The sequence below is a fragment of the Octodon degus genome, unplaced genomic scaffold (assembly GCF_000260255.1).
Source record: "Octodon degus isolate 3935 unplaced genomic scaffold, OctDeg1.0 scaffold00044, whole genome shotgun sequence".
Classification (NCBI taxonomy): Eukaryota; Metazoa; Chordata; class Mammalia; order Rodentia; family Octodontidae; genus Octodon; species Octodon degus.
The window spans coordinates 10692101-10707508 of NW_004524620.1; the positions used below are offsets into that span (position 1 = coordinate 10692101).

The window sequence follows — 15408 nt, forward strand, 5'->3', positions numbered from 1 at the left end:
AGAGATAGATAACTAAAATAAACAGCTAAATTCATACAGTGACGCTGGGAGAGCATCGTATGGACCTCATTCTGTTGTCTCCAAGTCCTGTATCAGAGGGGAAAGGGGGCTGAATAAACTTTAAACTCTCATGGAGGGACGGATTCCTTGTGTGTCCCTGGCAGATGTGGAAAGGAGATGAAATGGGCAAGGGAGAATCAAATATCCCCTCGCTGCAGGTTTGCTGAGGAAAGGAGCGCTGCAGCCACCTCACATCTGGCAATCATTTGTCAATAGCTGGAAAGAGAACTGCAGGAAACTTTCTGGCTCTTGGAGAAGATGAAAAGACAAAAACCATGTGTCACACACACGCACACTCACTCCGCAACGGTACAGTGACTACTACATTTATTCTCTCCACCCCACCCCCCAATTTAATGATCATCAGATATACTCAACTCTATGGTCAAAAACATGCAGTCACTTGACTTGTTAAAGCTGCAGTGTATGTACATTTTTCAAATAAACCCCAGGGCTGATGTTAGAAAATCAAAATCAGTCAAGCATAGACCGCCTGGTACTTTGGGCAGGAATCCTTGTGGTTTAGTCAATAAACACAGTCTGAATGAAAGACACCACAGTAACTAGACAGTAACGTTTTGAACACTTCTTAACCTAAAAAGGGTTTGGGGGATGGTGCACAAGTGACCAAGCACACAAGGCCACTAGTCCACCTAGATCACTCTACCTACAATGTAACTCCACTTAGCAGGAGTTTGTTTGTGTTTTTTTTTTCCACAGGAGAGCTGGCCACAGACACAGAGACAGAGAGAAAGAATGAGCATCTATTTGGGGACGTGGTAGGTGTATATGGGGGAAGAAACAGTTTTAAGAAATAAATAATTATACCTATTTTAAAAGGTGAAAAAGGAAACTTCAGATTTGTGTAGTACACACTGGTGTTAACAATGCAAAGAATTTGTTGGTTTCATTATGAGTTCATAAAAAATGGTCAGCTTTGCCCCAGTAGGTTTATCGTGTAATAAAAGTTTTCAAAAATCAAGTCACTTCTCCAAAACCAGCGGACTTGCCTGTAGTGACTGATAGCCTTCAAGGGGTAGCTTTCGGTTCATCCTGACGGTGCATTTAACTAACAGCGGTGGCCTCCAGGCTTGTCCCTGTGACTCTGCAAGTGAATGCTGCAGGTTGTTTAATAACCTGGCAAATTCACAGTAGCTTGTCAAATTATTACAGGAACAGTGTCATCACTAAACAAGCCTGATCACGGTTAATTACAATGCAGACCAGAGAGCAGCCACAATTGTTCATTAATTACAGGAAGCACCTCATTTAAATTTTATGGAAATTTACACTTGCACCCCGGTATGTCTGGAAAAAAAGTGATCCTTCATGCATTTACAGAAGAAAGGAGTCTGTGGTTTATGAAACATCACAGCAAATTGTGTCTAATCTGGTACTGAAATATTGGTTCATTATTTACTCTAATTTTCTAAGCACTTCAGTGGTAAAAAAAAAAAAAACTAAGTCATACCTCACATCTTGAATTCCCTACCAAGGGAAAAATCTGTACTAAACTATGACAACTTAATGTATGATAAGGCATGGTTAGGTTAAGAAAGTTAACTTTTCTCTGATTAAGAAATAAAATATTTATCTGCAATTAAGGGAGAACTAACCTAGAAAAAGCATTTCCTAGAAGTCAACTGCCTAAGAGCACAATTCTTTGCTATTACACATCAATTAACCTCCCAAGTTAAAGAGTACCCAGTTTCATACCTATAATAAAAGTAACTGAAGAAAAGTAATAAAAGTAACTGAAAGTTTTTTATCCAAAGTCTTGATTTCCAGCTATTTTACTATATCAAACATTAATACAAAGTTAGAGCAGAAGGCCAGGGTGATAGCTCAGTGGCATAAGCGCCTGCATGGCAAGCACAAGGTCCTGAGTTCGAGCCCCAGTACTGAAAAATTAATTAATTAATTAATTAATAAGCAGATGCACTCACAAAGGTCAAACCTCATACAGACTTAACAGGTAACAGTCATTCAAAGCAAAAGGTAAATAAAATATTTATCAGCAATAAGAATATTGGAATCACAAGATCGCTAAATTGCATTGCTACTAAGAAACGTGGCATTTTAGGTCTAAAAGGGGGAAAAGTTGTAAAGGAAGAAATTAGCAGGAGACTGGGCATGGTGGTGCACACCTGTAATCCCAGCACTTGGGAGGCTGAAAATAGGAGAATCACTACGAGGCTAATCTGTGTAGTGAGACCCTGAAGACCCTGTACTAAATACATTAAAAAAAAAAAAAAGCAGGAAGATGCTTCCACAGTCATAGGAACTTATGTTAAAGTATAAAACTAATGCAGAGGGGCCAGGGAGATGGAGATGGCTCAGTAGAATAAGCACTTTCCTGGCAAGTGCAAGGGCCTGAGTTCAATCCCCGGTTCTGGAAGAAAAAAAAAAAAAAAAACTAACGCAGATATGAGGGTATATGTTTACAGGAAAATCCTAAGAAAGGATATAAAGAAACCATTGGTCTTAAATTGAAGTGTACAGGAGATTATCCTCAGAATCAAGAAGCCAAAGAGTAAATCTCTAGTGGTTACAATGCCTGTCCCAAAAGGAAGATCTAAGATCCAACTAAGCAAAGTGAAGAACTCTGGCAAGTCCTACCGAGACTTCGAGTTCCCTGAAGTGTCAAGCTAGACTGAAGAATTAGAAATGGCTTGTTCCCCAATACATAAAAAAGAGCCAGATACGTGTCATGGCAAGAATAAAATGAGACAAAGCTAAGAAATACTCTCGGAGTTGTTGGCTGGTGAAGAGCATATGAAGTGTCAAGCTCATTAGGACTTGATGGATGCAGTGGACACTGCTTCTAAAAGGTGCGGAAGCCATATTCGGGGGAAAGGTGGAAAATGAAGAGGGTGCTTAAGCGGCTCCCACTTAATTCACCTATTTACCAGAATTGACAGTCTTTTAACAGATTCAACCTTTCCATTCAGTCCACCAAAATGATGTTACAGGATGAGAAATGCAATATCACTTTTCTTTGTCCAAGAAATAGGTCTTCCCCCCCCCCCGTAAGTCCCCTACTGAATTGTAAACCACACAATCTGTTTACTTACAGCTAGAGTTTCACTTGAACTTGTAAATATACTTTTTCCCCTTCATTATGTCAAAATAAAGTGTTCCCTGGGTCTTTTTCAGGTTTATTTCACACTTCCACATCTGTAAAACCCATTGCCTTCACACTGTAACTCAAGGCTCAAAACCAGACTGTCTAACAGTCACTCATAACAGATCATCGCAGGTGATGCATTTGAAAAACAACACTCATCTGCCCAAAGAGGTCATGGGTCAGACCGCTCTCCATGAACAGTCTTCCATCCCTCCGCACTTGTGCGTCACACTCAAGCTGCTCGCCTTCCAGCGCTGCACCGGCACCCCCATACGTGCTGCCCCCATCTTCCTACCGTGCCGCAGCCATCCACCACCCAGACAGCGCCAGCTCGGGGCACAGCAAAGCTCAGGTGGTCTTTCCTAGGCCAAGTGCAGGTGTGCAAGAGACAGCGTGCCCATCGGTGCCCCCCTTGGCCACTTCCACCCTCACTCCTGCTGTGAAGAAGTCAATCTTTTCAAGTGCTTTCTTACATGGAGCATCTAAATGAGTAAAAATGTTACAAAACTGAACTGTGTTCATTTCCTAACCCTGAAAATTTAGAAAAACAATGCCGAGTGGAAGTCCTAAAAAATAATAGTGCAGGTTTGCTCATGGTTGGGGATGCCATCCACGATGACACTTCCGCCTGTATCTTTGCAATGCCACATTGCTTTCAAAACTAAGGCATATATAAAAATAGGGACACACCTCTACCCAAGAATGGTATGTGTATTTTTTATTCACAAGTCAGTGAAGTACTTCTAAAGCCTCAACACTACACAAAGTTAACTGAAACTAAAATGCACATTTTAAGGAAAAACACACTTTGCACACACCTCTCAATCCATAATGACACACAATCAATATCATGAAAGTCCTACTTTTCTTATGATGCGCCCATTTGAGTGGCTGCTGTTCTGCACTCAGAAGCCAAAACTGCAGGCAGCTCGACTACCCCGGGCTTAGCACATAGAGATAATGCCAAGACGGGACAGCCAGTAAGCATCAAAGATGCTCTGCTAACTGCCAGACATAAATTAAGTTAGTTAATCTCCATAATCACTTTTTGTGGTTAATCTCCACTTTACAGATGAGAAAATTAAGGCTAATGTAGGTTGAATAACTTGCCAGAGGTTCACAGTAACTTTGTGAACCTATGTAGTCAACCTTCAAAGATGATGTTCCTGCCTACTACAAATCCGAGTGCCACGCTCACAACCACAGCACTGGAGGTGGACCCCAGCACTTGCACGCGCGAGGCAAACCCTCTCCTAGTCAGCCATATTCCAAAATATACATCTTTGGTGCCAGGGAGATTGCTCAGTAGAATAAGCACTTGCCTGGCAAGCGCAAGGGCCTGAGTTCAATTCCTGGTTCCAAAAAAAAAAAAACATCTTTAATAAATCACCAGCAGGTACACAGAACTCATCCTGAGATGAGCCTTCTGATGCACATGTGTTACACCGGCTATTCTACACACCTGTCTCAGTGGTTCTCTGGTCCTGACAGCACGGTTAACACCCCTGTGGCCTTCATGGAACCCTGTTTCTGTCACACCACCCCCAGCTGATAAAACAGTAAGACTCCAACCTGGACTTCCAGCCTCTGGTCTGGCTCCTCCAGGTTTGGGCAGAAATCTGCACTCAGCACTCTGCCAGCACATGCCAGTGGAACCTGGGGGAACACGGCCACGCATTAGATGCTGGTACCGAGAACCGCACGCACGCACACGGACCCAGACGGAGGCAGGCACCCCAACCGCAGGTGCACAGCGAGCCGCCACGGCATGCTGGGCACTCAACAGTCGGTGCAGCAAATGTAAGTACTGTAAAACCTATTTTATTCACTATCAGAAGGTAAATTCCAAGAAGAAAAAAATCCACATAGATGTTTGATTTCTCTTGTATTTACTGCATGTAACACAAAATAGGCATTTAGTAAGTATTTGAGGACAGGAAAAGAGGACGGAATTTAAAAAGGAAAGAAGTGGGGAAAAGCAAGAAGTCTGAAGCAGAGTCTACTGGACACTGACATACCCTCCTCCTTTCGTCCTTTCGTTATCTTCTGTAACAAGTAAACTGTATTTGGTGATGCTTTAAAGTTCTTTCTACTCTTAAAATTACTGAATTTGTTTTTCTTGTTCCTGGTATAGGCTAACACAAGCAGTCTGGCAGGTATCAACATTCATTATTTATTTACAAGTGATGGTCAAAAAATGCAGTAAAAGCTTAAAATTTAACTTACACTGTGAAAGACACACTGCTGCTAACCCTCCTCTAAGTACTTCCCCATTTTTCATACCAACGCGTCCCACAGCCCTGCCCCTGCAGGAGCCCATCACTGTGTCCGTGGCTGCACTGTCCCAGCCACCTTGACGTCCACAATCAACTTAGAGCATTTACCTTTCATGGTCCCTTGACTGCAAAGAGCCAGAAGCCGTACTGTACCAGATCCAGTGAACAAGGTGGCCAAAAACAGCAGCCAAGCTAATGCTTTTATTTGACAGAAGTAACCATAGGCATCGGGTCACAACTGAAGACCAAAAATATCATGAATATTTAAAGAGTACAGGAAAAGATACACTGCCATTACTCTCCCTCCAATTACTCCAAACTCTCCCTCCTATTTGGAACATACTACTACTCAATCCTGCTAATGTATGTTCTCATGTAATAAATCTTCTTATTTAATTAAACATTGATTATATTTTTCAATCACCTCTTACATATGATTTCTATCTTTAAGAACCTTGGTTTATAGGTATGTTCTAATAAAAATGAGAATAATGTAAGTTGATATTTCACAGATATTTCTCTTTATCTAGAATTCTACAATGAAGCCCATACAGATTCCCTTAAAATTATGCTACTACATTATAATTACTCAGTATTATCCCCAAATATTGTCTGTTGCTTATTTTGGATTTTAAGATAAAGGGAATTTAAATTTCATCTGTATCTATTTTCTGCTTTGCAAAATTTCCTCTGGGGAACTGGGAGTGTAGTTCAGTGTATGTGCCCAGCATGCACAGCTTCCGGCACTGCCAAAGAACGTGTGAATGCGTGAATGCACGAGGGAAGGTTTCCTGAACTGATACACATTATTCGCAAACACATGCAATTTTCACTAATCATGTATCTACCTAACTGCACCTAAATCTTATTACACCAACAAAGCGTCCTCTCAACTCCATCTTCCTTCCTATCAAAGAGTCCTTCAGTGTTTTGTTTGATATTCTTAAAATTCCAATTAAGATCATCTCTATCAGGGGCTGGCGAGATGGCTCAGTGGAATAAGCGCTTCCCTAGCAAGTGCAAGGGCCTGAGTTCAATGCCCGGTTCTGCCCCCTCCCAAAAAAAAAAAGAAAAGAAAAGAAGATCATCTGTACGAATCAATTATCTATGTTCGGAGATCAATTTTCAGCCATGTCTGCCATGTTAGGTGTTTTTCTCTTAATTCAAAGGTCAGTTTAGGCCTCAAAATTTAAACAGTTTTCAAAAACTTCATCTTGCACTGTAGTATGCCACCAATAAAAAGGCATCTCATTGATTCTTCAGACAGTTTTGGTTGTTTCATTCTGTTTTGGGTTTTTTGTATTTTTTAGGGAATGGTCTACAGGGTGTTCAGGGTCTCACTACTAGATTGGACTCGTAGTGATCCGCCTGTTCACAGCCTCCCAAGAGCTGGGATTACAGGCACGTGCTACCATGCCCAGTCTCAATTGCCATCTCAGTGCACCCTGGGAGCAGGGCCCACACTGCAGGTCCAGGGATTGAACCCCTCCTTGCAGATCCTTTAATCCACTGAGCTACTTGGCTGGCCCTCTTCAAACATCTTTGACCCAATGTTCTCCTTTTTAACTCTCTCCTTTATCCTGCCACTTCTCACCAGGTGAAATGGACAGTGGTAGAGGTAATACCTGATGCTACACCCTTGAACTTCACCAGTGGGGGCCCAAGGGCCCATCACCATGTGGGCAAATTACATTTCGATTTTTCCCATGCACAATCTTATGAGCCATAGGCACTTCCATTTTACACACAACTTGGACAGATAAGGAATTCAGAGGCATGTGCTATTAAGTTCCAAGCTCAAATTAAAACTTAAGAAATAGTAAAGACAGAAAACAGTAAAACAAGGCAGTAACCCCACTTAGAAGTAGTACCGAACACATTTTAGTGATACTGCATGTGAAAGACTTTAGGAAGAGGACAAGAGAAAAAATGCAGCAAGACCTGCTTGCTCTCTAACCTGGGATGGTAGCAAATCTGAGGCACACGTGTTACTGTATTTCTCTTTTAGGACAAAACATGTTAATGACTGAGTTGGTTTTTCTAAACTAAAAGCTCAGGATTCAGGTTTAATCATAGTGTAGGCACTTTGTAATAAAAAGTGGGTTGGGGTTGCAGTTTTGGCCGCATCTCTAAAAGGCTTGCCCTCGCTGACCTAGGGCAGTATATGCAATGGAAAAGGGAATTTATCCTCTAAAATGAAGAATGAGAATAAATCGGGCACAGAGCAGAGCAGTCACATTAGCCGCGCTGCTGCGTCACGCAAGGACACAGGGCTGATGCGAGCCCTCGGCCAAGGGTGAGGGTGCATGAAAGAGTTCTGTAACAGTAATTACAGAACTAGGAGGGCAACAGAAGGACAAAAAAATCTAAATACTCCAGACCAAAATGAAGCTCCCCAAAAGGCTTCCTTTAAAACTTCAACAAATGTAACTATTAAAATGATTGAAGCAGATTTTATAAGCCAGAATACATATTATTGAAAATGATGTATAAATAATGTCTTACTTTACATATACAAAATAAATTCCTACTTACCGTAATATTTGACCATGTCAAAAATATGAAAGTTTCTAGTTTCTTTTTATCCTCACAGCCACCAAATGCACTTTATAAACACTCTCAAGAGGAAAAGAGAAAGTTAAACAACTATAATTACATTCAATTATAACTTCAGATACTTAGAAATACAGTTTCTGAGAGAACAACAACAAAGTCTACGAATGTCCTGGGGAGGAAGCAGGGCTGGGCTACCGGTATATCCTGACAATCCTAATCACAGAGAGGAACTGGTGGGGAAGGAGGTGCACTTTCAGATTTAGAATCCCACCATTTCTGAGCTGAAAAAAACCTCCTAAGCATCCATGAAACTAGACTCCCATACTTGAGAGATGAGGGAGTGGAGATTCAGACCTGAACTGCTGGGTATACTAATGGAGTATGATCCCACAATATCCAACATCCCCACCATAAGCAGTGTCATCAAGCATCAGAGAGGACAATTTTTTAAAGGAAAGGCAGCCACATTCATCAAAACATCCAAGAAAAATACTAAAGACACAAGTAGGTAACTTCATCACTTGGTATATTTCATTCTGCATTTTGATTCAGATACCTCAGACAGCAGCCAGGTAACCTACAAGAAATCAAAATGTAACTAACAGAAATAACAGCAAATAGAATTATAATTAAAATAATAAAACATGTTGCTGTTTTATTACCTCCCTAACCATGGTTTGGAAGACAACACTTCAAACTAACTGAGGGGATCAGACTTCACTCTCCTTCATTTGTAGCAGTTGGTGTTAAGACAAAGCTCCCGGCAATTATTGTCACAAAATGTTCACAGTGATTTCGATTTGAAAACCTGAAGTTTTACTCGCAGCTGCTTTGTGTATTTTTTGCTTCTAGAGTAATAAAAAATTGCAAATTAGAACAAAGATAAATAGTGAACTGATCAGCTAATGTTTTCTCATGTTATGCCACAGGTTTAACGACAGGATGGTAACCGTCTAGAACTGATAAATCTCCCTCTGCTGGTGCTTGTAACCGGAAGTGGGAGGTCGTGCGAGGGACTCTGTGCCCCCAGGGAGAGCTGAGGCTGAGCGCCTCTCTGTGCCCCTGCACACACCGCGAAGGAAGGAATCGTGGTGTGTGAGAGCTATTTACAACTCGCTGTGTGTATAATCAGCAGAAACAAAAGATAGGACAACAAGCATAAAGGCCTCTCAGGAGAATTCAGCAAGGGAGGGCCAGTGGGCCTTCACTTGGATGTCAAAAGGGCTTCCAGAAAACACACTTTCCAAGGGGCAGGGAGGAAACGTGGCAGGCTTCCCACTCCCCCGCCCCACACACACATCCACACACACACATTCTTTGTTTACTAAGATCCCATATAAAAACTGTTAGGCTCTGAATTTATGGGGAAAAGAGACATAAAAAACACTCCATACTGCAAATGGGCATTACAGTTCAAACTATTTAAGTTCAAGGAGAGTACAAGGTTGGTAGAAGGAAGGAGAAAAAAGTACAAAAAATATATATTTATACATAAATGACAACTGGGGGGAAAGGGCATGTTACCAGGTAGGTGCGTTAAGAGGCAGAGCTGTTTCTTGCAGCCTGGGTCCCTGTGAAATTGAATGTTACTTTTAAATATTAAACATTCAAGTAGGCATTTGCCTGGTCAGCAGTAAGAAAGTCACAGCCTAAATAAACACGCGGACTTTCGTGTCAGCTCGAGCCTTTCAGTCAGGCTGGCCACAAGCCCAGATCAGCTCTCAACATACGTGTGTTGGTGAGTGCAGTCTCGCAGTGTAAGGGGCTGCAGTCAGAATCCAGGGAAAGAACGTTCTGGAAAACAGAGGGCAAGCGATAACGGGGAGGTCCAATGGGAGGCCTCGGGCCTGTGGACACCCCAACTGACATCCCAAGCCAATGGGAACCCCTGACAGAGCTTCTGCCCAGTCTCAGCTGGGGACAGAGTGCCAAGCACCAAGAGGCAAAACCACTCAGTCGACATGAAGAATTCAGGAGGAACATTAAGAGGAATGGACTGGACAGTAAGCTCACCAGAGACTTGGAGAGAAAGAGCAGACAAATGAACAAATCACCCAACACCACAATGGTGAAGACGCACACACAACACACTGCAGCAACATGAATGAATGCAAAACACTGAAAAACAGTAAGGTAAGCTAAGTGGTGGGGTGCATCTCTAACTTACATCTTAACTTCTCAGCGTACCATGTAAGTGGAAGACAACATCGCAGGCCTGAACTTCCTCTGTCAAGAAAACCCAGCCGAAGACCCAGAAGGAACACACGCGCAGAATCTAAAGCTGAAGTGAGAGGCCCACGCACAGACAGCACCAAGAGGCACAGCAGTGTCTGTCCCTTTTTCCAAAAAGAAAGCGACAGAAATGCCCTCGTTCTCGCTGAAGTCTTAGATGTGGCCCTGTTGTACTAGAACAGAAGACAAGAAGGATGGGAGCGAGATCACAGAGAGGGGTGGAGGGCAAGGCCCTGCTCAGGGAAACACCAATTCCTTCAGCAGTTATCCCAGAACAAGGAGCTCGAGACAGAGAGAAGAGCTTAGAAAAAGCAAAGGGGGCCCGTCCAGATAGCTCAGCAGATTAAAGTGCCTGCTTAGGCAGACAGAGAGGCCAAAGGTTCGACCCCTGGCCTGCCATGCCAGCCCTGCCGCCAGGGCACATTGAAACAGCAAATGACACTGGGTGTGGTGGCCTACACCTGTAATCCCAGTCCTTGGGAGGCTGAAAACAGGAGGATCACTACAAGTCTGATGTGTGTAGTGAGACCTTGGAAACCCTGCACTAAATTTAAAAAAAAAAAAAAAAAGAATAACAAAATAACAAAATAAAAGCAAAGGGTAGCACAGTAACTACTCCTATGGGCCCAACCGGCTGACGCACAGAGGAATCCAGGTTTGCGAGCAGGTGTGGAACTGTTTCTTGGGTGCTTAGAACTCTGGCTCTGGGACACGACCAGCCTGAGCAGGTACAACCACAAGAGATCTCACGGCCACAAGCAAAAACAAAACTACCTTGGTCTTATACTGTAGAATATGAGATAAAGGATAAAATCTTTTTTCTGTGTTGCCACCCCCAGGAGCCTAGTGGGTCATGAGTGATATTAAAATTACAGAGAATCTTTTTTCTAGAGCTATCGAAGGGCTTTACAACACAGTATTTCTTAATTTCCACATGAGACCAGGGGGTGGGGGTGCGGGGGTGGGGTGTGTAGGGGGTACTTGGCAGTGCATTATTTTTATTTTGAACAAAAACCTATCACTACGGTCCTTTCTTCTTCTTTTTTGTATTTAGGGTAAGGTCTACAGGGTCTCATTGTGTAGATGGGACTCATAGTGATCCTGTTTACAGCCTCCCAAGTGCTGGGATTTACAGGCTTGCACCACCATGCCCAATCTCAGTCACCCTCTCAGCGCACCCCTGGAGCTAGGCCAACACAGCAGGCCCAGGGATTGAACTCCAGGCCCCTGTGTGTACCTAAGCAGGTGCTTTAATTCACTGAGCTATTTGGCTGGCCCTCTTCCTTCATATTTGATAAAATGGACATAAAATAAAGACAAGTTCTCTCAACGACTATCAAAACCAGAGCTTCTACAGAAAAGTCCTACCATTTGACACAGTTCAACATTTCCTATAATTCTTATTTTATCTAGGTTTTAGCACTGAAAAAAATTGCAGATATAGTCATTCTTATCTATGTATGGACTTGTTTTATAGGTATGAAGGGAAAGTAAAGAACTGGGTCACTTTAAATTGGCTGAAATCACCTTTTGAAATTCAGCACTTGAAACTGAGCACCCCAGCCATTGCTTATGGGCACAAAGCAAGCCCTACCTATGTCCAGGTTAACTTTTGTTCTCAAGGCCCAACTCCAATCTTCCCAAAGACAGCTGACATTTGAAGAACTCTAGTTAGACTTCTGCTTAAATTGCAGCTGCAATATCTCTTTCATATCTCAGAAGATAATTTCCTGCAGCCAAAAGGGGGTTGTTACATTTGCTGCGCGAAGTTGTCAAGGTTGCATGAGACAGCCTACATAAACCACCTAACTAATCGTTCAGTAACCACAAAAATATCCATAAATGCTACTTTCCACCTACACCTCACTTTTAAAAGTAGTACCCCAGCTAAGCATGACAGTGAGCCCAGCATTCTGGATGGCTGAGGCAGGAAAATGACAAGTTCAAGTCCAGCCGGACAACTCAGTGACTTAGCAAGACCCTGACCCAAAATAAAAAATGAAAAGGAGCTGCAGATGTACGGCAGTGTGAAGGTCCTGTGTTCAATGACCAGGCTCAGAAAGGAAAAAAGAGGTAGTATCACTCTCACAAGAGCTGAGAAGCTTGAGACAGCGGAGGAATTTAGAGGAAACGGAAGCAAATCTCAAGTATCAAAGAGTAATAGTAGCAATTGGAGAAACTTTAAAAAAAAAATCCATTTAATCAGCTTCATTTAGGTTCCAACTGAATCAAATGATAGAAGCTTCCCAGAATTCTGTCCTGAGACACTACCAAGAGGCAGGTGTCACATCTAAGGAGGGCCGACCGTGGAAGTCCTTAATTGGGGAAGTACTGCAGTTAAAAATGGCACATTTCACCCATTTGCTCTTCCTGTACAACTAACTCTTTGCAGATAAAATATAAGGCAAATTTTCTGAGTTTTCTTTCATACTACCCATCTGATTTAGAGTAAGGAACTTCCAAGGAACACGAGTATATAAAATCAGAAGGAAAAAAGAAAAATGTTTGGAAGCTGGGACAGCAAACTTACTGACACTAGTAGTATAGATGTGTCCACAGTGAGCACCTCTGCTCTCTTGAGTGATTCTGCTCAGTATTAAGCCCCAAGAACCACCAGCCTAAATAAACCAGAAAGCCAAAGGAGACCAAGGCAAAAAGCTCTCTAGATAATGACGGTCTTCACAGAGAAAACCAAAAGCTGAGGAAAAAGGGGCAAAAGCACACACAGTGACACATGAGGAAGATCCAGAGCTCCCACACTTGCACTCTGGAGGAGAGGGAAGAGGGCAATCGCAGGTACACCAGGACGGCCAACCCCACAGTGCTGCAAACACTGGAAGGAAACGACTCGCGGGCAGGCCTTACCTTTAGCATTTCAACAAAAAGCACTTAAAAATAGGCAAGCCACTAGGCTAACTCCACCATGTTTATCTCTCCAGCTTTCCACATTGATCAAAACCCAAGATGAATCTATCTTTAATGAGAGAAAAAAGGGTAATTTCAAGTAACGACCATGAAACCATATAATTTTTTTTATTTACCTCTTTAGAAGGTGACAAATTTTTAGAAAGAAATGCAGCAATTTGAAAGAAAAAAGATCCATTTAACTTGCTCTTACTTCTTCAGAGGCATAAACAGGGAAGAAAGCAAAGGAGTTTCTTTTTCTGCCAAAGTTTACCAGCATGGAAAAGGTGATTGAATTATGTAAAAAAGAAGCATAAACAGGAGTTAGGAGAGTGAAATATGATAGAAGAATGTGTCATGTTTCAGAAAGTAAAAGAATACTACCCCAAAAAACTCAACATTGAAAATTATCAAACCACTTACATTAAACAAACTGTGATTTAAAAAAAAAAAAAAAAAACAAGGAACTAGCCATACATGGTATAAGCGATAAAACACAACGGGACTGTGCTACTGAACTTAGTGTGTGCTGGTGGCTAGCGACACCAGCGCCCCAGAGCCACACCACCCCCACCCGTGCGGCCCACTCCAGGAGCTGCCTGCCCACGGAAGCCCTCGACCGGCCGCCGGCCGCCAACGCGCGCACTACACCGAGCCCAAGAGTAATAAGCAAGCGCGCCGCTTTCTGTGCAGGCAAAACTGAACACGGCGAACGGGAAGACATACTCACTTCTGCCACTCCACATGGCAAGAGCTTTCGCCACTCAAACATAAGTCACACTGTGTATCACTCAATTCTCCCTCCAAGCCTACAAAGAAAAAAAATGCCTAAAAATTCATATAAACAAAAGCGTACGAAAATGACTTCTATGAGATAGACTGCGCCTCCACCCCAGAAGCACGGAGCTCACCTGGGACGAGACCTCCAGGAGGTGGAGAGCTGCAGCCAGCCGCCTGGCAGCTCAGGGCGGGCCACAGCCCCCCCGCTGGCGTTGGCTCTGCAAGGGTGGGGAGGTAAGTGAAAAGGGGTCTTACACTTTCTTTGGGGATCTTAGAAAACGAGGCATTTTCTTCTTAAGTGAATTAGCTTATTCCTGAAATCTAGCTAGCAGTGAGGGAAGCTTCAAGGGCAAGCTTCGCAGACAATGAGACGTCGTAACAATGATGAGACACAAGAAGAAATCTTCCTTGCTGTAACCCTGGAGCAGCTTCTGTCACTGCGTCACCTGGCCATCAGCAGGGCTACGCGCGCCCGCCTGCCTTCCTCGTCCTAGTGCGATCTGTGGCGTCACCCTTCCAGGTAAGCAGGAGGCTCACATGCCTACCCGTCGTTACGTCTCAGGTGAATTTCAATCCTTCACAGCCAAGCTCCAAGTTTTCTAGCTGCTCCATGAACATCTCTTTAAAGAAGCAAAGCAAGCTGTTCTCCTTGACTACAGCCCTCCCCAGCCCTGCCATGTTCTGCAGGGTCACCACTCTACGCTCCCTGACAAGGACTCTCGGCCATACATCGTGATTAAAAGTCCTATTTCTCAAAGCCAGCAAAGCCTGTCCACTCCTGCCTCCCTGGTCTTCGGTTACCCCCCACACCGTCCAGATCACTGCTAATGAGCGCACACTTGGACCTTCGCGCTAATCCGTAAGTGATAATCCATTTCATCCTGCCACACTCCATCGCTACTGCCACCCAGCACCCACCCACTGTCCAACGCGCTCTCCCAGGTGATGTTTAGCGTTCCCCACAATCTCCAATTAACGTTCTTTCCAGGCCCTCTGCACTCCAGCTCTGACTTGCCTTTCCAGCTACATTTTCTCCTCCTCCTTCATGAAAAACACCCAGCAGACAGTCTAATTAGACCATCTGATGTCTCTCACATGCTGATTTGGGCTCTCTGCACTTCACACAGTTCTCTTGATACTCTTTTTGAAATACCTCCTCAGTCTACCTTTGATGGTCCCTCTTTCCTGATCACACTTGCTCCGTGAAACCTCTCATCCTCAGGAGGAAGAGAGCGGCTCTGCCTACCTCCAGCGCCCTGGAACCCGCATGCTCAGCAGCACTCTAGGCTCCTGCTCACGTCTTCTCTCCTTCCTAGCAAGACGTCACTTACTGCTCTCTCTGTGCCCCGACTGTAACTAACGTAGTACTTTACACCTATCAGACAGTCCACCAATTTAGGATAAATATACAATAAATTAATCTCTCTAAATTCAGAGTGGCACCAGCAACACATTTCAAGTACAGTGATTTTT

The 15408-nt window shown here is 43.4% G+C and overlaps 1 protein-coding gene across 5 annotated transcripts in view; it reads right to left on the reverse strand.

Annotated features, from left to right (window-relative positions):
* The window catches only part of Bnc2 (basonuclin 2), a 329157-nt gene that overhangs the window by 274368 nt on the left and 39381 nt on the right, over positions 1–15408 (reverse strand). For 2 of the 5 annotated variants that reach the window (XM_004631722.2, XM_023715848.1), the window contains exon 3: positions 4760–4843. The exons of the other annotated variants lie outside the window; for them this stretch is intronic. In XM_004631722.2, the coding sequence (XP_004631779.1) occupies positions 4760–4843 (84 nt within the window). The remainder of the gene's footprint in view (positions 1–4759; positions 4844–15408) is intronic. 5 annotated transcript variants of the gene reach the window in all.